This window comes from Hypomesus transpacificus, chromosome 18 (genome assembly GCF_021917145.1).
Source record: "Hypomesus transpacificus isolate Combined female chromosome 18, fHypTra1, whole genome shotgun sequence".
Classification (NCBI taxonomy): Eukaryota; Metazoa; Chordata; class Actinopteri; order Osmeriformes; family Osmeridae; genus Hypomesus; species Hypomesus transpacificus.
In genome coordinates this window covers 4945421-4971112 of record NC_061077.1, presented here as the reverse complement: position 1 = coordinate 4971112, position 25692 = coordinate 4945421, and the positions used below count along the sequence as shown (strand labels likewise).

The 25692-nt window shown below is 45.0% G+C and overlaps 3 protein-coding genes across 5 annotated transcripts in view; 2 read left to right on the top strand and 1 right to left on the bottom strand.

Moving 5' to 3' along the window:
• Nucleotides 1-12544, top strand: part of LOC124480836 (membrane-associated guanylate kinase, WW and PDZ domain-containing protein 1-like) — a 73387-nt gene extending 60843 nt beyond the window's left edge. Inside the window, exons 15-23 of one of the 2 annotated variants that reach the window (XM_047040477.1) lie at nucleotides 273-364; nucleotides 1400-1595; nucleotides 1864-2166; nucleotides 4921-5088; nucleotides 6590-6677; nucleotides 6782-6842; nucleotides 7374-7514; nucleotides 7666-7804; nucleotides 9210-12544. In XM_047040477.1, coding sequence (XP_046896433.1) covers nucleotides 273-364; nucleotides 1400-1595; nucleotides 1864-2166; nucleotides 4921-5088; nucleotides 6590-6677; nucleotides 6782-6842; nucleotides 7374-7514; nucleotides 7666-7804; nucleotides 9210-10348 — 2327 coding nt within the window. In that variant the 3' untranslated portion in view covers nucleotides 10349-12544. Of the gene's footprint in view, nucleotides 1-272; nucleotides 365-1399; nucleotides 1596-1863; nucleotides 2167-4884; nucleotides 5089-6589; nucleotides 6678-6781; nucleotides 6843-7373; nucleotides 7515-7665; nucleotides 7805-9209 lie in introns of both variants that reach the window. The other variant, XM_047040476.1, reaches the window with a different exon arrangement.
• A 1893-nt stretch (nucleotides 12545-14437) lies between these two features.
• LOC124480529 (rhodopsin) lies at nucleotides 14438-15931 on the bottom strand. 2 transcript variants are annotated; one of them, XM_047039940.1, is made up of 3 exons: nucleotides 14841-15931; nucleotides 14698-14768; nucleotides 14438-14606 (listed from the first exon to the last, which is right to left on the bottom strand). In XM_047039940.1, the coding sequence occupies exons 1-2, from the start codon at nucleotides 15844-15846 to the stop codon at nucleotides 14713-14715; spliced, it is 1062 nt and encodes a 353-aa protein (XP_046895896.1). In that variant the 5' UTR covers nucleotides 15847-15931; the 3' UTR covers nucleotides 14438-14606; nucleotides 14698-14712. The 2 variants fall into 2 exon arrangements, with proteins under 2 accessions (XP_046895896.1, XP_046895895.1); XM_047039939.1 differs by lacking the exon at nucleotides 14438-14606 and having other exon boundaries at nucleotides 14633-15931.
• A 2048-nt stretch (nucleotides 15932-17979) lies between these two features.
• Nucleotides 17980-25692, top strand: part of LOC124481167 (prickle-like protein 2) — a 47290-nt gene continuing 39577 nt past the window's right edge. Inside the window, exons 1-2 of the mRNA XM_047040997.1 lie at nucleotides 17980-18143; nucleotides 18857-18936. Coding sequence (XP_046896953.1) covers nucleotides 18111-18143; nucleotides 18857-18936 — 113 coding nt within the window. The 5' untranslated portion in view covers nucleotides 17980-18110. The remainder of the gene's footprint in view (nucleotides 18144-18856; nucleotides 18937-25692) is intronic.

The window sequence follows — 25692 nt, the reverse complement described above, 5'->3', positions numbered from 1 at the left end:
AGACAAACACTGTGTGTCCTCCCTTACACTGAGCCAGGGGAGTGTCTTGTACCTGGACCACACGCTCTGTTCACACCCTGTGGATGGAAACTGATCATCATCATCTCGAGACAAAAATTAACTCAATTTAGTCAGGATAATCAATTATAATATAATATTATAATATTTTCTCTTAATGAGTAGTTAGTGATTACACAGCTGAGTTTGTTCAGCCTCCAGGTTCTGTGTTGTTCACCTCCTCTGAGCTGTCTGGTTCTTGCTGTGTGTTTCAGTGCCAGACTGCCAGGAGCAGGACATCTTCCTGTGGCGGAAGGATACAGGTTTTGGATTCCGCATCTTGGGAGGAAATGAGCCCGGGGAGCCGGTGAGTATCCCTCCACCTTCCAGTCCCACCCCTCTGTCTTAGTGTTTGTTTTCATCTCAGATATTCTTTTCTGAAACACATCACAAATTGGTAATCCAAATACAATGATTTAGTTTTTACGTAATACAAATTTTCCCAACATTTCTTTTTTTATATCTTTAAGCAAACTTTGAAAAAAAGTTTTCCCTTTCAAGTATATTATGCTGTAAAATTGGTTCAGACTGGGCCAATTGTGCCCTGACAAATGCAAGCCTTTAGTTCACCCGTAGTGCTAGAGAAGAACTCACTGATGATGAAACATATCTCAGACTGCAAGAGGAAACATGTCCCCAGTGGGTCTCTTTACTCTCAGTTACATTCACAACTAAAACAGTGCACACCCTGCCACACTCTTGTCTCACTCACTGTGCAGAGGATGCTACAACACTTATTATGTGTTCAACTTCTGTTTACCACCAACTTCTAGACAACCTTTTTGCAGTTTTTATTTCTCTCTCTCTCGGTCAGTTTGTTTTTTTACCCCAAGTTTTCTGTCTGCTATCTGTCCGTCCATCTGTCTGTTTGGGTGTCTTGCTGCTTGTCTGATTGTGTCCCAGTGGCAGGGTAGCAGAACACAGAGCAGTACAGCCTCTGACTGGAGCTACTGCTCTCCAGAGGTTCATTTAGACAGCTTGTTAAAGAAAGTTAGGGCCTCACCCACAAGCCTTTGGTTGGGCTCCATCTTTTATTTGATTTGGATAGAGAAGAGAGAGTGGTAAAGAGAAAGCAGGATGGAGAGATGGAATGATGCTGAAGGCAGCAGGTCTACTGACCCAGAAGAGTTAACGCTTGTTTATTGTGCCAAGGATGCTGTGGGCTGGTAGACATCCATTGACATCCCACAGACAGATATCTGCTGTCTCCCACTCAGAACCAACTGCAGGGCGGCACAAAGCCCTTAATGTCTTCTATCTGTTTCATAGATCCACACACAGTAGGACAAGTCATGTGAGCTCACCGTAGCGACTGAGGATGTTTTTCTGTGCTGCTGTGTAGATCTACATCGGGCACATAGTGAAGTACGGCGCGGCGGACGAGGACGGCCGCCTGCGCTCGGGGGACGAGCTCATCTGTGTGGACGGCACGGCCGTGGTGGGCAAGTCACACCAGCTGGTGGTGCAGCTGATGCAGCAGGCCGCCAAGCAGGGCCACGTCAACCTCACCGTCCGACGCAAAGGCTCCGGATTTGGAGGTGAGGAAGTCAAGAGCACCTGGCTGGCTGACATATACTGTACACACACACCAGGTCAGAGAAACATGCACACTCTCTCATAAACTCTCTCAGCATACGGTGCATCACTAGCGGGAGCTCAGTGGGGACCTTTTCTGAACGTCTCCCTTCTGCTTCCTCTTCTTTCTACGTCCTCCCCTCCCGTCTACTTCCTCTCTGTTCTTCCTCCTCTCTCTTCTACTTCCCCCCCATGTCACCCGTCCGTCCTCCACTCCCTCCTCCATCTCAGGGTCTAAAGGGGAGGGTGAGGTGCCACCCTCCCCGGCCTCTTCCCACCACAGCAGCACCCAGGCCCCCTCCCTGACAGAAGGCAAGCGGACCCCCCAGGGCAGCCAGAACTCTCTCAACACCGTCAGCTCCGGCAGCGGCTCCACCAGCGGCATCGGCAGCGGGGGAGGCGGCGGCAGTGGCAGCGCTGTGGTGCCCGCGGCCCTGCAGCCGTACGACGTGGAGATCCAGCGCGGCGAGAACGAGGGCTTCGGCTTCGTCATCGTGTCCTCTGTCTCCAGGCCTGACGCTGGCACAACGTTCGGTATGTGGGCCGGGCTCAGCAGAGAGAAGACATTGACCTGTATTTGACATATTTTAGATGTTTTCATATTCTGCTCAAATGGCAACAGTTTTTTTTTTCCACTTTTATGATTAATTTGTCATTAATCCAGAATTAAACACACTTTACATTTAAGAACCTTAAATGTCCACATCAGACTGTCTCCCCTGAAGTCTGCACATTTACAGAGTCTTTCCCTCTGATTTATCCCCTTTAATGTAAACAGACTGTGTCAAGAAAAGCCTGCAGGGTCACCAGTGTGTGAAACAGATCCAGTCTGCTGTGCAGCCCTCAACAAAACACACAGCTCACCCCCCATCCACTCACAGGATTGATAGATGCTATGTCTCCTGTCGGAATTACAATATTTTTACAGTCACTCCTCATTGAGTCTCCCTGCTTTATGAGTGGATGTGGAGTGGTGTTACACCAGAGTGCTCCTAATGACACAAGCTGAGGTCACAAACCCACAATCATGAGCTTAGGGAAAGAGAAATCTCTTTATGTGCCGAGCGCACTCGCCTGGGATCAAGCTGGCGGCTGCTTTATCAAAAACACCATCATCACAGATTCCAGCCTCACAGCAGCCACAGCTGATTCACACGGCATGTAAATGAAGTCAACTGAGCTGAATCTATAGCTGTCCATGCTGTTTATGGACAAAGGCAAACTAGCGAAATTGCATCCATTAAGGTCATTCAGCCATTGAAAAGGAATTGTGAGTGTGTTCTTCGCTGCAAATTTACTATCCAGCTCCCTCTGATGAGCTTGCGACACCAATGTCACAGCAAGGTCCCTGGTATACCTAATGATCATGATGATGTAGTGGAAGGTGTCACATGCTACTCATGAAAAATTGATGTTTTGTTTGCTGCACTGCGCAGGGCTAGTTTACATTGATCCTCCGGGCTTAGATTGAATGATGACACTGATTTATATGACGCATAGAACACCACAGGATGGAACCGCCTGCTCCTTCTGACTGAGTGGATCTCCAGATTTTTGTTTCCTCTTCAGATTCCTCACTCTGTGTTCTTTGCTCTGTCCCTGATCATTTGGTGGGAATAGAGTATGTATGTATGTGTGTGTGTGTGTGTGTGTGTGTGTGTGTGGGTGTGTGTGTGTGTATGCGCGCTCGTACGTGCATGTGGGCGTATGCTCGTCAATGATGTATCTGTCTCTAGTATCCCCCTCAACCACGGCCCCCACAGGAAGAGAAGTCAGCAGGAAGGACATTTTTTCTGAAAGGAAGTACAGGCTTTCTTCGAGCCCTCTTAGAGTACTGTATAGAGTACTGTATTCTGAGGAGGACAGATGTTAGAGGAGGGACAAACAAAGAGTGTTCTGCTGTATCACCCATCACTCATCTATCACACTATGCAAACCTCTTTATTCAGCCCCCTCCTGCCCTCCAAGCCTGTGCTGATACTGTGCTCAGCAGATTGGGTATTAAATCTTGGGTATTTGTCACACCCAGTAATGTCCCATATCTCATTATTTGGATAGAGTGGCAGGAGACAAGTGCAGTTTTTAATCAAGACGGAGGGAGGGGAACTGGGAGTGTAGGTGATGTGATAAATATGGATGCAGCAGAGAAGAGTGTGGGGGAAGGGATGAGGAGAAAAAGAAGATGGGTGGGGAGAGAAATAAGGGAGGGATGAAGGGCGAGAGAGAGAGTGGGAGAGTGATCCCTGGGGTGTGTTCAGTTAACAGTGTGCTTTGTAAACAAGAAGTGCTGTATTGAATACTGTCACTAAGGTTCAGTTTTCATTGCTTGTGTACGTTTGCCAAACAGCCAACACAACGCTAGCATTAACTGTCCGTAACCTCTAGTAAACCTCTAAGTTCTCTCTCTCTCTCTCTCTCTCTCTCTCTCTCTCTCTCTCTCTCTCTCTCTCTCTCTCGCTCTCTCGCTCTCTCTCTCTCTCTCTCTCTCTCTCTCTCTCTCTCTCTCTCTCTCTCTCTCTCTCTCGCTCGCTGTACGTCACTGAGAACCCCCAGATTCCTGAGTGTCACTCTCAAGGAATCCATCTCATTCCCTTTGCCTTTCGAGGACCAGAAACTCAATTACCAGAACATCTAAGCTCTGTGCTGCTGTTGCATGAGCTGTGTCCTCATCGATTCATGGCTGCTGGGAGTAGGGAAGGGGGGATAGGGGAAAGGGGTGAAGAGGGCAGTGGTAAGGCTGTGTCAAGCCTATTGATGGCCTGCCATGAGTTAGCCACCAAGGGCCCTGACTGCTGCCATGTGATTCACAGCCCATTGATTAAGATGTCAGGGGTGCAGGGCAGGACAGCCAACAGGAGACAGAGACACAGACAAAGACTGCACCTCTCTTTTTCCAGTCCATGAATTTCCTAATGTCCTCCCCTCCACCAATGGGGATGTAATGTGTGTTCCGCCTGCGTGCCTGCTGATTGGGTGGTTCTGGTGTCCTCTCTGGGGTGACAGGCTTACTGTATGTTGATTGGATGGTTAACTCTGTGTCTTCTTTTCTTCTCCCCTTCCTTCCTTCTCCCTCTCTTTCTCTTTGTATCCAACAACTTCCATCCTTGTAAAATTACGAATCTATGTTATAAAACAACCAATAACTGAATCATTGACTACACAACAATTATATATATATTATATATATATATATATTTATTTTTTTGTCACACATACACAAAACACATACAAACATGCACAATAACACCAAAGCTGGAAATGCATGTGTGGCCATGCCCCACAAAATAGGCCGCATCATCGAGGGGAGCCCGGCGGACCGCTGTGGGAAGCTGAAGGTGGGAGACCGCATCCTGGCTGTCAACAGCTGCTCCATCACCAACAAGTCCCACTCAGACATCGTCAACCTGATCAAGGAGGCCGGGAACACCGTCTCTCTGAGGATCATCCCTGGAGACGGTAAGACTCTAGAGTGTTCTGTAGGGTATCAGAGGGTTCATGGTGCTGCTGGGAGACACTGGGCATCGCTGCTTTGCACTGGAGCAAACACTTAGCATTCACCTGTCTAGTGCACCCCAGTGTCAGACTGGGAGCAGGTGGCAGGAAGAATAGGACAGCCATGTAGCTGTCTAGGCCTTGACCTTAAGGAAGGCATGGTTGTGTGTGTGTGTGTGTGTGTGTCTCAGTGTGTGTGTGTTTGTATTTGTGTTTAAGCATGTTGGTGTGTGACTGCTTGCTGGAGTATTGGTGCATGTGTGTCTTGTAATTGTCATGATGTCTTGTAGGATAACAAGATGTGTGTATTATCTTTGCTGGCAGACTGATAATGTCATGTTGATGCACTATACGCTTCCAGTGTAGACATAGTTGCCAGTTTGAAGGGATTATGCAATGTGCTTTAGATGTAATCACCACTTCCTGTCAGTGTTAATCCTTGGCCTGGTTTGGTAAAGGTGGCAGGATGTGTATAATATCATGGCAGAAACTATTTGTTACAAGAAACTACTTAGACATATAGATGTGTTGTGTCACGTTCCACAGAACAGCCTGTTGTTGACTGGGCTGAGTCATCTCTGGACCAATGAGATGCCTGCAAATTAGATGTGCTGCTCTAAAAGGACCCTCTGGAGAGACCAGCAAATGTATCTTAATTAAGCTAGAGGAGGAGAATAAACACACACACACACTCACTCATCCAAGGAGAAGAGAAACAGGGAGCATGTTGTGCATTATGCCATGCTTGCCTGCTTGTTAATCAAAGAGAGGCTGTTAGTTTAAAGATGACTGTAATGGCCTCTATTTATATCACTGCATTTAATGGAGTCAGAAACAGTGAGAGAGGCAGGGAAGATATGCACAACCACTCTACAGCGAGATGCTCTTTAGCAAGACATCATCTTACGTTGAGGCAGTTGTTGTTCTAATTGCTGTGGTTTTCTCCAGAGAGATTGGTGGCCATGGGGAACGCAGGTCTGTTAGCCTTCAGAGAAAAATGTTGTAAAGAGTCAGGCTTATCCTATGAGTATCCAGTGTATATGTTGACTAATGAGTGTTGCTATACTTTGGCACAACACAGTTGCATTTGCAAGACAAGAAAGGGTAATTTGCTGTCTTTACTTTTCTCTTTAATCTCCATTCCCCCCTGAATTGGGGAAACAGAATGACGCAAGTCAAGAGGCTGGTGTGTCTTTGTTGTTTGTTTTCTTGTGTGCTTTGGAGCTGGCGTTGCCCCTGAGCAAATGGTGGATGACAACATCCCAGGCAGTTAGCATCAGGTTGAACAGAGCAGGCTTCAGGGCAGTACAGGCTTTTCTGGAGAGCTAACTTTTTTCTCCAAGACAGCAGCCTGTGAAACAAACTCATTTCTTATTCTCAAAGACAGCAGTTATTTTATCTGAGCTACATACAGCCCAGGGAGGTCATGACCCATACCCATAATTCTCTGTATTTCTCTCTACAGAGTCTTCCAATGCCTCTCTGCTGACCAATGCTGAGAAGATTGCCACCATTACTACAACGCACACTCCACAAACTGCCACTGAATCTCGGTGGGTGGAGTTTCTTGATGTTAATACTACTTTTGCCTGAACCTATCCATAATAATGTATAGCCACATGCATATCTGTGTTTGAAACTCTTTCCTCTTTTACAGGAACAACTCCAAGTCGAAACAGGCTCCTCCACCTCCACCCACACAAGCTCAGCCCTCACAGGTAAATACTGTCCACTTTCTGGTTCATATGTTCATGTGACCTGAGATGAGCATTCCACAAAAAGGACATGCATCAGTCAGCTGTTCTGGGAGCAGATCAAGGAGACTGCATGGGGATCACATCAGCTGGGTACAGCCTGTTGTGTGTGCAGCCCTTGTGCTGCCCTTGCTGGGTGTTCTGGTCTCTGCTCAAGGATTGAAGCTGCATGAATTATTCATGAGTTCCAGGGTGTGGGACCCCCATTGATTCTGTGTGATTTTTGTTGGACATGGCTTTACTCCTGAAGAAGTTCTTGTGACCTGACTCATGCTAAATTAATTGTGGGTATTTGCTGTTCCTTACCTCTATCACTTCATATTCTTATAACCCTTTTCTTATAACTCCTCTCTCTCTCTCTCTCTCTCTCTCTCTCTCTCTCTCTCTCTCTCTCTCTCTCACTCTCTCTCTCTCTCTCTCTCTCTCTCACTCTCTCTCTCTCTCTCTCACTCTCGCTCTCTTGCTCTTTCTCTCTGTCCTCTCTTCATGTCTTAGGATGCATTCTACTCTGTGGATCTGGAGCGGGACAGTAAAGGTTTTGGCTTCAGTCTGAGAGGTGGCCGGGAGTACAACATGGACCTGTACGTGTTGAGGCTGGCTGAGGACGGGGCAGCTGTCAGGAACGGCAAGATGAGGGTATGCACTCCAAATGAATGATACATAGTAACAGCGGGACCTATATTGTGTTTTGGTCTCAATATCCTCATCGAATATCTCAGTGAATCAACACATTTCCTCCCTGTGTGGTTCTCATGGTAACGCAGGTATTCTGTTGCAACGTTTTCAGGTCGGAGACGAGATTCTGGAGATCAACGGAGAGAGCACAAAGAATATGAAGCACGCACGTGCCATTGAGCTCATCAAGAAAGGGGGCAGACGGGCACGCCTGGTCCTGAAGAGGGGTGATGGATCTGTACCTGAATATGGTAGGTAGAGAAGGGGGCGACTGGAGTGGGGCTAGATGGTGAAAATGTCACATGCTGTACTGCTATCTCTAACACCTCTGACTCTTAACTCTGTGATGGTCCTTCATTCCAGCCCGAGACACTGGTTCATCTTGAAAACGACCATGGAAGGCCTAAGCCAATACTGTAGAATAGATAATCATTATTTGTTGCCATGTATTTATAGACGTATTTGATCTACAAAGTACTTTAATTGATATTTGTCTCCCCAGTCGTGTTTACTGTAACTAAGTTACATTTGCTGTTATTACTGAACTATGCTTTTCTCTTTCATTTTTCTGAGAAAGGTCTATGAGATAAGATCTGCAAATTTCATACTCTAAAAAAACATCTCTTTCTCTTGTCTCCTCACATCTTTAAATTGTATTTTTCTCTATTTTGTTTGTTTTTCTCTATTTCTTCCCCTTTTCTCTGCCTCTTTCACTCTCTCTCTGATTTCTGGGCTCTTCCTCCTCTCCAGCGATGATGGCTCCTCATCTCGCTGTGGGTACTATGAGAAATGACAAGATGGGAGAGCCCTGTTTCTACCTAATGGGCCAAAACCAGACCACGGTTTGTAGCCTAAAGTCTGTCCCCAACCCAACTTGGCCTCCTTCTTACCCTTTACCTAACACCCTCCAAACTCTACCTGTCTTCCCTTCGGCAACCCTCTGTCCTGTCTGTGTGTGCTGTAGCCTGTCTCACTCACCCCACCTCTGTGCTCCCATATGACACATGAATCCATCTACCCAAAGTGCACGGCTTCTTCTCTGTCCACCACACACCAGAAGCTGATTCATGTCACTGCTCATCACATGCTCTTGTAGTGACAGCTGTATGTTTCTGAATGAGCAAAGGTGTTGTTGTTGCTTTGTCAGGCTATGTGTTGTTCTCTTTTCTTTGTTGACAAAGACAAAGGACAATGAGTTGTTTACCCTTCCAGCCTTTAATGATTTCTTAGGTTCTTGCTGTGTCATTAATAACCCTGACCCTCAACTTGCCTATATTATGTACCTGTTATTTGCGGCTACTGTACTATTTCAACCCATTGCTCCCATCGAATGATTAACATTTTTTACCTCAATATTAGACATAGTTTTATGTTAAAAGTAGAACTGTTGATACTGTGTAGCAGAACACTCTTCATTTATGTCAAGTGCTTTCCATTTGGATACATTCATGCTTATGTGCATGGTAATGCATGGTGTCCATCAAAAATCTCTGCATTGGCGTCTGACCAATACAGATACCAGCACCCACATAGAAGTGAACATGGAAACATCATGTTTTGCAATTTAATTTCAATAGGATAGTCTGTATACAGTGGTACTGTTTGTCATTCCTCATTAAACCCATATTGACTGTCTTCCACTTTGCTCTCCTTTAGACGGCAGCAATGACGGGCACTCTCCCACACCCGGGGCACAAAACACTGCGGAAGTGAGAACTCTGCCACCAAACAGCCGATATCACACCTCATCGGAGTTCAGTTATCCACCAGACCTTCACAAACCATCACGCCAGGAGGAATCTGCGCGGGGCAGAGACAGGGATGGGGCTGGGACAGCCAGGATGGACCAGCAGAGCCGGCACTTTACCCCCCACCACCATCACACCTGGAACAACAACCACAGCCACAGCCACACCACCCCCAGGCAGCACTCCCCAGACAACAGCCCCAGCAACAGCGGTGGGAGCAAGAAGACCCGTGGACGTAAAGTCAAGAAGTCTGAGTCTGAGAGCGGCATCTCCAAGCTCCTCAAGACTTTGAGGAAGGACAGCTCTGGGAAGAAGGCTGCAGCCGCAGCAGAGAAGGAGAGGGAGAGGGGCCGAGAGCTCTCCGCCAGCTCTACCCTGGACCACAGGTTTGGGCGACCACGTCGCGGTTCTCTCGACCGCTCCCCCACCCGCAAGCGCAACTCCTCCCCAGACCGCCGCCGTGCCAAGTCCATGGACCGCAGGGCAGAACGAGCGCAGCGTGACCGCACGCCCGAGAGGGATTGCGACGATGGGGGTTTCCTCAGTCACGCCGCCACGCCAGAGCGACCATACCATGAGCGCAGGCTCCTCAGAGAGCCTCCAACGCCGGGCCGAGTCTTCAGGGAGGCCGCCACACCAGAGCGCCCCAACAACGGTGACGCCCTGTCCCACTCCAGGGGTCGCACGCCCGAAAGAAGCCTGAAGAACGGCAACCTCCTGAGAGACTCGTCTTCGGAGAGGGAGAGCAGGGACGGGAGGTATGGGGTGAATGGGACGCCAGAGAGACAATACAGGATGGAGAGGGACTCATCCCCTGACAGCAGCTACAGCAGGGAGGATGTGAACTACGCAGCAGCGCCCAGACTTAAGGACTACTACAGCATGATGAAGAACAACGCAGCCTACAACAACGCAGGCCAGAACAACGCAGGCCACAACAATGCAGCGTACAACAACGCAGCACACAACAATGCAGTAGGCCCAAACCAACTGCCGGAGCCCAAGAGAAGGCTGTACAAAGAGAGCCCCAAGGACCTCAGCATCTGAAACAGAGCAGAGGCTGAACTGTGCTGAGCCCCCCTCCCCACTCACTCCTCCATCTCTGGAGACTATTATGTACCATACACTGGACTTGGACCTCTGAGGAGCTACCGAACTCATGTGATTTATTTGATCGATTGGTTGATTGATTGATGATTTGACTTCTTGTGATCCCAGCCAGAGATTCATACAACAGCAGCAGTACAATCTTTGTTTCAGTTCATACTGTTTGTATTTTTGTTTGTGTTCTATAGTTAATTTGAGCATGACAGAGGTTGTCGTACTCTGTAAAGTATACTGTAAAGTATGTGTACGTGCCTATATCATATCACAACTGAATTTTTTGCTTTTTCTGTAGGCAACTCTGACTCCACATATTTGTTCCCTCAGAGGTTTGAGAAATGCTTCCAACTGTGGTCACTGGTACTTCTTTTTAGGCTTGTTTTAAACTTGTTTTAGATGTTGTTTTCCACCCTTGACTTGCCCTCTAAGGCAGACGTATAGCACAAGATACAGGTAGCAGAAAGCTTAAGAATGGCTGCAGTGTTTACATACTGTACCTAGGTGAATATTGTCCTGGACGAAGGCAAACCAAACATTTTAAAGTAAAGAATTATAATATATGACTTCATTTTCTTTTGCATGTGCTCTTTATTTATTTTATAATTGGCACATACCATAAGCAAGCTCTTTGCAAGCTTGGAAGGCCAACAAATTCCACCACATCCTCAAATGTATTTCCTCAACTGCTGTTTCAGAAAACTGTAGTTTTACCTCCCCCTCTGGCCTAAGTTAAAAGCTACTCAATGTCTAGCAACAAAATGGAGAGGAGAAGATAAATGACAGAAAAATCCTTAATGGGACAAACATTATTGGGGGTATTTCTCTCACAGAGTAAAGGATCATGAAAACAAACATGCCCACAATGTTTCAGCTTTCTGTTCCTCTGCACGTCTAGCAATGAGGCCCTGAGACTGGTAACCTGGTCTCTCAGCATGCGGGAGGAATGAGAACATTAGTTTGGAGTTGCAGGAAAGGGATGGATGCCCTTCACCTGAGCCATGTGTTCCAATGCCAGATTGAAGCACCTGTATGGGCCTCACAGAGGAGAATACCTGGAACATGTTTCAGTGCTAAAGAAGGTCAAACACCTGTCTAGAGACTGTGATGTTCCAACAGAACACCTAATTATAGCAACATGCTCTCATAAACTGTTATCTCTCTTTGTCCAAATTTGGGCGGCACTTCCTGGGTCCCAAAAATTGAGGTGATGTGATTGTGTAAGGAGGAGTCTTGGTGTTGGTAACAGATGGAATGTTCTGGTACAGAGGTCAACCGATCTGCCATCCTGAGCCATGCTGTCATGCCACTGGAGTCTGACTGACTGGAGTCTGACTGACTGGAGTCTGACTGACTGGAATCTGACTGCTGCTTCACAATGTGTTTTTGTGTGTATCTGTTTTATGTTTCACTAAACTAAAAAGATATTGGATGATCCACAACAAATGCATTGTTTCATCACTGTTGTCACCATGGTACTGTAAAGAAAAAACTGAGAATTTAAAAAAAGTGAAAAAATATGAAGTTAACCTGCCGGCCATCACTTGTACAGAATTTTACAATGTAACTAATAGGAACCTGTCAAGGAATAAAATGTTGCCTTTTTCTTGTACAAAAGAGAAATTTATGAGAAACCTCAGCAGTGAGGAATGTGATATTGTGTTTATATTTCTGAAATGGACCTGATGATTCATGGGAAATCTGTTAATGTACTCTGAATCAGGTATGTAAAGAGGTTCCAAAATGAAGGACTGTATTTGGTCAATCAGAAGCTGTTTGTTGGTTTGAATATCTCTCTTGATGGTTAGCCTGCCTTTGTATTATAAAGCACTTGTATGCAGTCTGTGTTCTTTAAGCATTATTTCTTGCAATGTGCTCCAGACATAATGCTGTCTCTGTGTTGATAAAAGCAGTACATGTATATGGGCCAATCTTTTTATAAAACTATGCATATATAAATACTACATTGTTCATAGCTTTATTTGACCCATGAAGCTATACATAACATTAGTCTAAGTACAAGTAGATGTGGACTTATCCAGTAAAGCTTCTTTCCTTGAAATGGATCACAATGTATATGTAGCTATCAAAAGAAGTCTGTGAATGCTATTTTTATTATCAAATAAAGTTTTCCATACAAATTCATAAGAATTTTACATATTTCTGCACAGCTTTCTGTAACCAAATTGTCAGGAGATTTTTATTGAAGTGATTTACATTATCTTACCTAATATAGGTGAATAGAAATATACAGTAAGTAGAGAATTATACCAATTAGAGACTGTTTATATGTGCATTTATACAGTTACAATGCAACAATATCCTTGAAGTTGCAGGTGTTTCACTCTGTGGTGTGAATGCCCAGCTCCAGAGCTCCACTCTCCTCTAGCTCACCCCAGGCTCACAACTGAATAATGGATGTGGTTCTTCTTTTCTGGATGAAAGAAAGACATGATGGATATACATTAAAGACTTCAGACTTAAATACTTATATGTGCATACAATGACTGTCCACAGCCTCTGGAGGGGGAACAGGTGGTGCCCTTGAGAGAAGATGACATCGCTAATGTCCATGAACAGACAATGTTGTGTGTGTTGGGGGGAAGGGAGGAGGGCGCCAACCGTGATGGGCAGTTGTCATGGAAACACACAGTTTCTGAGCCATAGAGTCAGATGAAGTCAGATGTAGACTCAGATTCCACAAGAAGGCGTGCATGAGGCAGGGCTTTTTTTATAAGATGTTGGAGGCAACAAGCTTCCTTGGAGATCTGTGGAGGTGATATTTATACTAATCATTGTGTGTATAAGAGAGGAGAGAGATGTACAAAAAATAAATGCCATTCACAAGAGCTCAATTGAAACTACGAATCTGCCGGTGATGGTGTTGTCCTAATATACTAGGCTCCTATCTGGTTTTAGGCCAGTGATTGATCTGGGCTTGTTTTCCTCATCCTCTGGCCTGGTGCAGGATTGGAGTAGATCGCTTGGTGAGCGTATCTGTATTCCGCCAGAGATCCAATGGTACAAGGGTTGCTATAGCTACGCTCGAAGGTCATTATGGTAGAATTCTTGAGGTGTTTGTTTTGCTCCAGCTTGGCAGATATTTCTGCACAGCCGAGCACTGAGGAGGAAGAATCGCATGTCATCCCTTGAGTTCCTATCATTTATCACATGGGCTAAGCCCACAGAAAAGCCCTTTTACAGGGTGAAAAACATGAATATCTTAGCATTGTGATGAAATCACAATCCTGTACATATACAATATTGCCTTCACCCTGTAGGAGAATTTACATGTTGGAACAGTGGCTAATACTGATTGTTTTCTCAATGGACTTCGACAGTTTTGGGGGAAGCAACACAATAAATATATACGTAACCTTCGGAATGTCAACAGTATGTTTACTGTAGTACATGTAGCAGTCTCGTCATTGTATTTTGTTTGATATAGTTTGCATGCAACCAGATCTTAGTTCCGAGAGAGTCTATTACATCAACACATCCAATCAAGTTGAGATCATATCAACATCTGAGTAGATGTCATGTACAGCAGCAGGTAACTGGGTACAGAAGCCAGTCCTCTTACTGTTTTCATGTGTGTGTATCCCTCTGAGTCACAGCTAGGATTATCCATGTCATAATCCTTCAGTGTATCCATATCCTTAATGCAAGGTGACCTGTGATCAACCTAAGATTATAGATGGACCTTCACAATGTCTTTATGAAAGTCATAATCACGATAAGATTTTAAAGTTAAATCAACACTGTATTATTGACTGCATAGCACTATATGATAGTCATTTATTCTAATGCAGGATAATTCAAATTTTTTTACAAGAAAATGATTTCACACTAAGCGTGCCATCTCTGTGTGTGGTGAAGCAGATGCACAAAGTATGGTTTGATTGGATATCACATCAATTTAGCTATAGTCATGAATGCACACTCATTAGATCATTCACATTCACATCTTAATTTGATTAAACATACTACATTCACTTTTTCACCCATTTAGAAAGTAAAACATGAACAGGAAGATTAATTTGCAAAGTGCGTTTTATTTTACGTTGCCTTGATTACATGCCTCTACATTCACAAATAAGCCAGTAACATATAGACTCCAACTGTAAAAGATCAAAGATATTTTGCTTTCGTTTCAGGAAAAAAAAACATCTTACACATCGTTACATTGGACTCTCTGTACATACAGAAACAACTTTTTCTTGGCCTGCCCTCTTCTGCAACTGTCATTAGGTTGAACCAACTGGTTTGTAAAAATACAAAAAGGAAGTTATTTCTGTAGACGATAGCCTTCAGTCGTTTCCCGGGGGAGCAGAAGTCTTCTTTGTGCACGCTGGATCGCGGGGTCCATGAGAGCCCATTTATGCGGGGGCCACGGAGCTGGAGGACACGGAGGAGGCCTCGGTCTTGGAGGCTGTCGTGGACGCTCCCTCCTCTTCTTCGAAGGGGTTCTTTCCGCAGCACAGCGTGGTGATCATGCAGTGGCGGAACTGCTTGTTCATGCACACGTAGATGAGGGGGTTGTAGAGAGCGGAGCTCTTGGCAAAGAAGGCCGGGGCTGTCATGAAGACAGGGCCAAACTCTGTTCCCTGATTGCAGAAGATGTACCAGGCCACGCTGGCATAGGGCACCCAGCACACAAGGAAGGAGATCACCATCAGGATGACCATGCGGGTAACTTCCCTCTCAGCCCTCTGGGTGGTCTCAGACTCCTGCTGGGCAGCAGCTGCCTCTTTGACGGTGCACAGCAGACGGCCATAGCAGAAGGAGATGATAATTATTGGAATCATGAAGTGGACAACGAACATGTAGATCACAAAGGACTCGTTGTTAAAGCCGGGGGCACGGGTGTAGTAGTCGATTCCGCATGAGCACTGCATGCCCTCTGGGATGTAACGGGACCAGCCAAAGAGTGGGGGCACAGCACAGGCAGCGGCCATCACCCAGCTGAATGCAACACCCATGATGGCGTGGTTCTCACCAAAGCGGAAGTTGCTCATAGGCTTGCAGACAACCACCCACCTCTCAACAGCCAGGACAACCAGGGACCACAGAGCAATCTCACCACCAAGGGTGGCACAAAATCCTTCGATGTTGCAGCCAGTCCTACCGAAGACGAAGTAGCCATTCAAGGATGTGTACAATGTGGTGGTGAAGCCACCAATCACCATGAAGAGATCGGCCACTGCCAGGTTCAGCAGGATGTAGTTTAGGGAGGTCCTCAGCTTCTTGTGCTCGATGGTGACGTACAGTGTCAGGAAGTTGATGGGGAAGCCGGTAAGGATGAGAAAGAACATGTAGCAGGCCAGCATAAAGTAAGCTGCCGGGCTGACAAGGTAGTACTGAGGGTATTCATAAGGATTCCTGACAATGCCGGAGGCATTTGACATAGGGACATAGAAAAAGGGTCCCTCCGTGCCGTTCATGGTTGCGGTCTTGCTGTTGCGTTCAGCCCTTCGGTGGTGTTGTTTTGTCTGGCTGGACAGGAGAGAGATGGAGAGGCACCTTGCTACAAATGAACTCAGGTGGCCAGGCTCTGGCTTTTAAAGGCATACCTAGGATTAATACTTTCCAAATCCGTCAGCATAAAGAGATTTAGGCCATCGTTAATATGTAATCCAGCCAACAACTGCAATCATAACTGGCCACTCATCAAGATATTAAGGTTACACCTGATCATACCTATGAGAGGCCTACATGATGACTGCTTAGTCTAGAGTGTGATTAGAACTAAGTGACGCTAGTCTAAGTGTCTGAACTGAAGATTTGGGGAAAACTCTACTATTAAAATGGCCCGGCATAATCTTAAACATTTGTGATTATCTGACAAGTGTTGGGAGAGAGCTGATATTATTCACCTACTGTTTTCTATTTCCTAATGTTATTACCATTGAAAAAAAAACTATATATAAAAACAAAAACTGTAGCTATAACTATATAGCTTTTGTACATAATAATTAACCTAGAATTGCATGGATGACCTGTGCAATATAAGTTGTGGAGAAAAGGAAAGAGCAAGTTCTGGAGGATGTGATAGCAGTCATCTGTGATGTAATACCTATAAATATTTTTAACATGGATATGAATTTAGAAAACATACATTGAAAGGTTTGTTTATGTATGACATTCCGAAGAGGTTTTGTTTTTCTGATACATGATTTAAGAGCTGTCTTATAAATTAAAACTACTGTCACCAAGTGAGTCAGAACTCCAGTGTCTACTAAATCTATAATTTTGAGTGACCGCAATTTGAGAAACCTTATGATTTACGACAAAAATACAGGGGGAACACAGCGTTGACGTAGGCACATTCCTAACCTTGCAACGCTCAATGTCAAAATGTGTAATCCCTTGCTGTGTGAAAAATATTTGATTGTATTTGAACATGAATGGCAGTGAATGAGAGCAGGGGAGTAGACGGTTTGTACACTTGTGGTGCAATGAGCAGACAGCTCAGCACTTTCCTAATGGGTGCTGTATTAAAGGGATTTGGAGCTTAAGGATGTGTTACTCTCACAGGTCTGTAATGGGTTTAGAGTTATAGAGGTCTTAACTGGTGGTCACCCTCACAATCAGAACTGTGAACAATGTTAATATTTAAGTCTCTTTTTTATACTTAAAAACTTTTTTCAATGTCATTGTGCTGACATTTTTTACTTAGACAGTATCCTTAGGTTACAATACAACATCCTTTCTGCAATCTATGAAAACATGTAAGGCTAATGCTCTGAAATGCACAGAATGGTCAAGTAAAACAGGGACCAAGAAGTGCTTGTGTCCAGCGCAAAGGCCACGTAGCAGGCTTACTGAGCCAATCTACATTACTTTTCTCCTCACTTTAGACTTCGTTGTTAGCCACTGCTAGGCTAAACTACAATTCCACAGTCATTTGGTACACAAATTATTTGGATGTAAACCCTGCCCTCTGGTGGGCAGGAACTTATATGACCATCTCCACATTGGTTAATGTTTTATTTTCATTCAAAAAAATCTAGTTATCTTATCTTGGCAGATGTTTGTGTTGTCAAGATCAAGGCCTATGCCTACAGAGCATTACACGAGCAAAAACGCGTCAATTCATCGCGCAATTAGGCTGGCCCTCTTGTTTTATGAGAGTTCGACATTATGTTCCACTTTGGACAACTCTATTGCAAACTGAGCAATGGGGTGCAATAGGGTGACTCGTGAGACATTGTTAGGTAGCTGAGATGTGTAGCCTACATTTAGGGGCAGTGAAGATAATATCCAACGCACACTGAATTTGGTGAAAGCAACGATTCAATTAGTAGTAGCCTACGTCAACAGCGATATAAATAATATTTCCACTTTCCAAATACCATAACCAATACCAAATATCCAAGATACCCCAACCAGAAAATATGTCTTACAGATATCTGACAGAACTTGCCTGGGGCGGAGAGGGAGGGTGACAACAGAGGACGCAGGCGGTAGCTATATGGAGTGATGAAGATTGATTCGTTTGTACGGTGTGTGAATGATTTCCTGATTCTAAAATATCACAGTTACAGCTTGTCATGATTCAACAGAGGTGAGGATTTAGCCCTTTTCCAGACTTCTGAAATCAGTTCCTTGGATGTGCGTAGAACTGCAGTTCTACCCAAAGTGACAGCATTTTCAAACACGTCCAGTTAGATCACCACAATACTTTGGGAGCGAGAGCACGTCCGTGATGTGGTCAAGAAAAAGACAGTCAAGCGTATTGGTAAGTTTAACAGCCTACATTCCTACTTCAGATGGACTCCGCAAGATAATATTATAATTAGAATTATGATCATATTTTCATAATATCATCGTGCGCACCAGGGACTTTACGAAGCTACAATGCGTAGATACTATGAAAAACCGGGGATAAACTAATAATTGACTTCTCTTAACCTACCCTGATTGGGAAACAAATATTTTATTAATTTTATTAAATTCCATTAACCATTATTTATCTATTCTGTTTAAATGATTCCAAAACGATTTCGGATTCAAGACTGCGTCTCTTACAAAGTTATAGTTCTGTCACGCAGTCCTTTTGCTACACCTTCCAGTTGAATTCAGTAGTTTCATTATGTTCATTAACCTGTAGGTACGGTAAGTCAATCAAGAACATTTTAAAATTAAAAAATGTTGTACAACATTGTTTCACATGCAGTATGTCTTTATGAAAATGAGTTATTAATGAAATAATGTATTCATTTTTTTTTTACATCTGGACAAAAAGAAGCAGTAAAAATAATATTTTTAAAACCCTTTATCTTTCCATTATTATCCACTTAACCCCCCATGTTACCCTTATCCCTACTACCCCATGATTCGTTAGAATATACATTTTTTAAATGATTGGTAAACTTATTTATCTGTTTGACATCTGTTGATATCTCAGAGATCTTCCTTCTTCACCTCTTTGTCCTCCCCTTCTGTCTGCAGCTCCTGGATGCAGAACACAGGGGCCAGCCTTGTAGTGTGTGTGGGGACCAGTGTCCAGGATTCGCTCTGCACAGATGGAGGTATGGCTATACGGGACATTTCCAATTTTAATGTTCAGGTCAAGCAACCCACAAAAAGCAACTCTCCATCCTCCTAACAGATGGGATACTCTGAGAGGTTTCAGAAGTACTATGACAGAAGTGTTTACTTGTTTCTATGATGTGAATCATCTGCTAAAACTGTTTGTGGGCGATTGCGCACACAGCTTAGCTGAGATGGTTACGCAGTGTCTGTGCAATTGGTACAGTATCACAAGTATCGGTATTACAAGAATCACTGATCACTCAAGTAATTCTCAGAAACTCTACAGTGCTTCTCTTGGAGCCTCTTCATCAGTGCTGTTAGTTCACCTAGGAAAACTTGACTGAACACTGTTGACTCTGCTGCACTCGCTTTCAGAAAGGACTTGATGGGGGTCAGTATGAACCCTCAAGGGCAAAGACAGCCCATTTGCAAATCAGGTTAACTTAATGTCAAGTCGTGCAGAATATTGACTGCTTATGTGGGCCTCTGACTCTGTAGCCTACTACAGGCCTGGTGTTGAATTAACATGAATAAAATATTCAGGATACATAAAGGCTCCTAAGGCTAGTCTGATCAGATAAGACTTGGACTGTACAGGTGTTTTATGAGTTATTTATGTTCACACAGCACAGCCATTTGTTTTGTTAAGCAGCTTCGACATACATGAGAGCCCACAGAAAGACTAGCAGTATGAGTAAGCTGTGTTTGTCTTCTACAGTTCATTGTTGTGAACTGCCTTTACTCCCTAGAGATGCAGATGCCTGCTTTGCTTGGCAAACCTATACTTTTCACAGGAAAAAAACTTAAAACAACACAATCCCTATAAGTCAGTTTTTGTGATAAGAAAACTGAAAATGTTTTGAGGAGTTCAATCGACTTGTTCTTCATATTGATGTCTATTGTCACATCATTTTTTGGGCACCCACCTGTTTCAGTTGGACTGACTACCTCTTCAATTCTTCTCTGGATTCCTCGTCACATGCTCTGACACCAGAGACGTCCCTTTTGAGAGGCTCCTTGAATGCTACTCTGAACAGGCTTTAGAGTAAAGGCAGGACCATGTCTGTGCTCCCTAGGGAACATCCAGAGCATAAGAGCCACAGTGTCTGCTCTCTGAATGGACTGTCCTGACTCAGACGCTAGCGGTGCGTGGCGTCTGTGTGTGTCACAGTGCAGTGAATAGAGACCGGTGCCCAGGCTGTTGGTGATGATGATTGGGGAACAAGATGGGTGTTTTGGTCTCTCCAGAAGGAAAGGAAGAGAGACCTGAAGGAGTGTGTGGAAGGAGGGAGGTGGGGTGAAGAGTGCCATGGGGGATCTGAGGTCTTAGTAGAGCAGTCATGGTGAGGAGACAAGAGGTGAAGTATGGATGGAAAGAATGATGATTCTACTAAAGGGACAAGAAGACACAGAATAGGACTGAATTTAACCATGGTGTCCAGACTCCTGGTAGTCTGACCATCTTCAACTGACCTTATTACTGTGAGTCAGAAGTGGAGCCAAAGGAGTGACCTGTCCTTTTGGGATGATATTGCAGTATATTTTACTTGTATATTTTATGTGTTGTTTTTTAGTTTTCTTCACATTTGTGTTTATGAAAACATAAAACACAGCTAAATAGTATGTTGTCTATAAGTCTCTAGTGATATTACAGCTCCACATGTTTTGGAAGGACCCATACATCATATTTTATTTTGGAGACCCATAACCCGGTATGTCCAGGGGGGTATTCCAGAAAGCAGGTCATGCGACATACCCGGGTAAGTTAACTCCTCATATGACACCCAGCGTTGTAGCAACATTGCCAGTAGGTTGCTGCAACATTGTGAATCAGCTGGTGGGTTAATTTACCTGGTTATGTTGCATAACCTGTTTTCTGGAATACCCCCCTGGAGCAAGTGCTATGTTGTTCATGGCAAGAATATACAGGCCATTATACAGATTATTGTCTATTGAATATTTGTTCTGTCCGTCTCTTCTTATTTTCCTCTACCTTGTGAAGTCCAGGCCTGACATACACAACTGTTCACCTCATTTGCATATCATATTTGCCAGAGGACAAATCAGTGGGCAGAGTGCGGCGCTCTCTCACCCAGCCCACGAGAACTCTCTCGCTGAGTGGCCAGTAACCAGGAAGGAACACCATGACACGGACTTGGAACATTGCACATTCCACACTTCGTCTCTCATGAATGTCAGTTGGTTTGTTGTTGATAACATTTGGCCCTCAATAATGGACTGTGTTGTAGGCCTATGTCAATCAACTACGATTGCTTGAAAGTGTGACTTTGAGGCTTGAATCTGGTGTCCTAGGGTCCTTAAAAACCTGATTTTGATATTGCTATTATATGATAGTGTGCGTAATATGTTATGCATTGACACAAGATGGTACTTGTACTTGTTCAAAGGTACTTTGAACAAATATGATTGTGTTTTCTCTTCCGGACATATTGTGTCACCATTTCACCAGCATTTTTTCTCTTTAAGATATGCATACGCCTAGTCTGGAGCTGGATTTGTGCATAGTCTCATAAATGCCTACTTGTGTATACAAGTTTGCATACGCATGCGAACACTTTATAAATGAAGCCCCTGGTGAATATGTACTGTGTCCATCTCGAGGTATGAATCCATGTTGATGTATCATCTCCTCCAGCAGATGGTACTATTTGTTTGTGTTGTGAGAGCTGGTTAAACTCCATATAACTGCCACATACAGTAAACATTCACTTACACAAACAGGCACATAAATAAAACACACAGACAAAAATACTGTAGGGTTCATAGTTGGCTGAAGATTTAAATTACCTTTAAATCTTCGGTCAATTAGGATTGTTTATTTCAGCCTTATCAATTGAGGCGTGATTAATTTGGGAAGAATGGCTTCCATTAGAATCACTAAACATTAAATATTTTGATTAAGAAAGAAATGATATGCCATCTTCTTCTTAGTAATATTCAAACAAAAATATATGAAAAATAGAGCAGAGAGGTGTTGCATTTGAGGTGTAATATCCTAATCTTCTTCTGCCCCCCTTGTGTGTTGTCCTCCAGAGGGGCGTGTGTGTCTGCAGCCATAATCAGAACCACTCAGTCACCTCCAGGTGTGGAGCTAAAGGAGGTCAGACATGTTGTTATGGTTTCATTAGCTCAAGTCTTAGAGTGAGTCACATCATCAGACTCTATACAGGACCGCTCCTCTCATCTCTTCTCCTCTCTTCTCTCCTCTCCTCTCTTCTCCTCTTCTCTCTTCTCCTCTCTTCTCTCTTCTCCTCTCTTCTCCTCTCCTGTTCTGCTCTCCTCTGCTGTCTTTGGCTTCTTTCCTCCCTTTATCTTCTCCTGCCCTCCCTTTTTTCTCACAAACACAATTCAGTAGGAGATGGTGTGTTGGTGTTCTTGTCAGATTGGCTTCCAGGATATGACTCATTCAGATGAAACAGAAAAGGTGTTCTCATTGGTCTATGGATGGGTTTAGTGGGTATTTGTTCCTTGTGTGTTTTTTGTTTATCTGTTTGTGCTTGGTGTGTGTGTTTGTGTGTGTGTGTGTGCAACAGTGTCTACTGTACTGTGTAGGGGTGTGTGCTTGTGTGTCTTTTCAAATGTTTATTCATTTGCATTTATAAGTGCTCTGTTGGAGCCAGAGTGGCGCTGCTGTAGCTCTCCCTGGCCCGAGGAGGCTTCGCACCCAATCACAGGCTGGAAACGAGCACACAGGAAATCACCGCCTAGATGGGAGGCTGACCCCCCAGCAGGCAGGAGCAGGGGACATCATTCACAGTCTCTGATCTCCTGTGGGATTTCTCATTTGACTATTTCCTGACACCTTTTTACTCTCAGTGCCATCTTTCATTTTTTCTCTCACATTAGTTTGTCAGTTTTTCTATTTCTTCTCTTTACTGTAAAACTGTAAATCTGAATAGATTTCAAGCGCTTAAAAAGACCTAATCCGCTGTAGAGTCCACTATACATGTAGGTGATCTACTGATTACTACCTTCATCTTGGTCCTTTCTACAATGTTGATTTGTGAAGTGGGCCTAGCAGTCACCTTGGTCGTACTTCATTGTATTTGAATTGATTGGTTACCAAGGTGATGGGGCCCTGTACTGTGGGCTGATTGAAACCCCAAGGAGTGTGTATAACAATGTCCTCAGTCAGACCCTGGCATGCACCCATACATGCACAAGGCACTGTCAAGTCTGCAAGACAGACACACAAACTGAGCAAAAATACAAAGTTACAGCCATTAGCAAAGGTTTTTTTTGTGTATATAGGCACCCTACAGTAACAACTATGTGTTCTGTTGTTCTGGAGCCCAGGGTAATGGTGGGATTTTAACTGGAGCTTGCTTCTCTTCGTTCTGTGGTTGGGGTTTGGGAAGAGAGAGAGAGAGAGAGAGAGCGAGAGAGAGGTGCTCCAGATGCTGGAGTGGTTGGACCCCTTGCTGTGAACCCAAATGTCATCCCATCACATGCAAGCACACACACACACACTGTGCTGTCCTCCCACGCTCTCATCTGCACGCTCTCATTCAGAGACAGCATCAAAGCAACACAATTCACCATCCCTCTGTAATCTGTTTTTCATTATACCACATTATTCACATGCTAAGCAGATGCACAGATTTAGGCTTTTTTGGCTCACATAAGTAAGATAGTGAACCACAACCGTACTGGTGGCTCCAGTGTGCTAGCATTAGCATGGATGTTTAAATCGTTCCCTCCTTCCATGATTCTGACTTTCTCTAGTTATTTTTACATAATCAGGGCCCAGGTCATGCACAGTCGATGTTGTGGACGGAATGTTAATTATAAACTTCAATAAGACTAATTGGATAAAAGCCTGATGACGTCCAGGTGTGTTTGTCTCCTACTGGTGGATGCTCTTTTGGGGCTTGTTTGTTTGATCTTTTTGCTAATTCTGCATCTTTGTGTGTTAAGGACCCTAGAACCACTCATACCCCAAGTTCTGCAAAATCCTACAGTTCTGAGCAAATCTGGGTCTTATCATGCATTGGGAATGAGACAATTACTTGGTGAGTTTTTGAAGCTGGTTGGTGTGTGTTTGGTCACACACCAACCAGGTTGGTGGTTGGTGTGTGTAGGTCACCTGGAAGTGAAGCAGAGGATTACATTGTATCCATTCAATGCAGATAGCTTTTAACAACTCTAGGTTCACAAGAAACAAAGCACAGACATTTGGCCATCTTGTGTACTTTGAGAGTATAATAATAAATGTATATTCCAATGTGCCTTTCTCGGCACTCAAGGACACCGTACAGAGGTATATAAAAAAATTCAAAGCTGCAGAAAAATTTGAAATACAACAACATTAAAAACAACAGAAGGAGGCAGTGCAAATGACATTACGTGGAATAGGCAGTAGTAAAGACATGTGTTTTGAGTTGTGATTTGAAATGGGGGAATAAATCTATATTTCTGAGTTGGGGTGGTGTTGAGTTCCAGAGACGGGGAGAAGAGCGGCTGAATGCTCTACTCCCCACGGTGGTGAGACGGGCAGAGGGGATAGACAGGTGTATGGAGGAAGAGGATCTGAGGGAGCGGGAGGTCGTGGGACCCTGGAGGAGATCAGACAAATATGGGGGGGAGGTTGTGGATGGCCTTGAATGTAAACAGGAGAATCTTGTATTGTATGTAAAACTGGACCGGGAGCCAGTGGAGATGTTGAAGGACAGGAGTGATGTGGTGGATAGAGGGGGTGCGAGTTATAATGTGGGCAGCTGAATTCTGGACCAGCTGAAGTTCATGGAGGGATTTGTGAGGGAGACCAAAAAGGAGGGAGTTGCAATAATCTAAATGGGAGGTGATGAGACTGTGTACAAGAATGGCGGCAGTGTGGGGGGGGGGGGGGTGAGGGGCAGTGTGGGGGGTGAGGGAGGGGCAGTGTGGGGGGTGAGGGAGGGGCAGTGTGGGGAGTGAGGGAGGTGCAGTGTGGGGGGTGAGGGAGGTGCAGTGTGGGGGGTGAGGGAGGGGCAGTGTAGGGGGTGAGGGAGGTGCAGTGTGGGGGGTGAGGGAGGGGCAGTGTGGGGGGTGAGGGAGGTGCAGTGTGGGGGGTGAAGGAGGGGCAGTGTGGGGGGTGAGGGGCAGTGTGGGGGGTGAGGGAGGGGCAGTGTGGGGGGTGAGGGAGGGGCAGTGTGGGGGGTGAGGGAGGTGCAGTGTGGGGGGTGAGGGGCAGTGTGGGGGGTGAAGGAGGTGCAGTGTGGGGGGTGAGGGGCAGTGTGGGGGGTGAAGGAGGGGCAGTGTGGGGGGTGAGGGAGGTGCAGTGTGGGGGGTGAGGGGCAGTGTGGGGGGTGAGGGAGGGGCAGTGTGGGGGGTGAGGGAGGGGCAGTGTGGGGGGTGAGGGAGGGGCAGTGTGGGGGGTGAGGGAGGGGCGGAGACGGTTGATATTTTGCAGATGAAAGTAGGCAGACCGGGTAATGTTATTGATGTGGGGCTGAAAGGATAGTGTGGGGCTGAAAGGATAGTATCTCCATATAGTAGACATAGAATGCAGAGGGAGATGGATGGACATACAGACAGTAGCCATCCTGGTGGAGCCCCCCAGACCTGCCTGGTTTGTTCTGCTCACATGCCAGGGGATGCACAGCAGGGGGTTGGATCACACATCATGGAACAGTTACATGATTTCCAATTAAGACTCTCATTTCTCTAATGAGCTTGAGGACCTTGTGTAGACACCAGTGTCTGTTTAGCACATGATGGATTGGGCTGTGGGGGGGAGGGTAGGGAGGGGA

Coding starts and splice junctions, on each gene's coding strand:
- LOC124480529 (XM_047039939.1), bottom strand. CDS start 15,846: ATGAACGGCACGGAGGGACCCTTTTTCTATGTCCCTATGTCAAATGCC.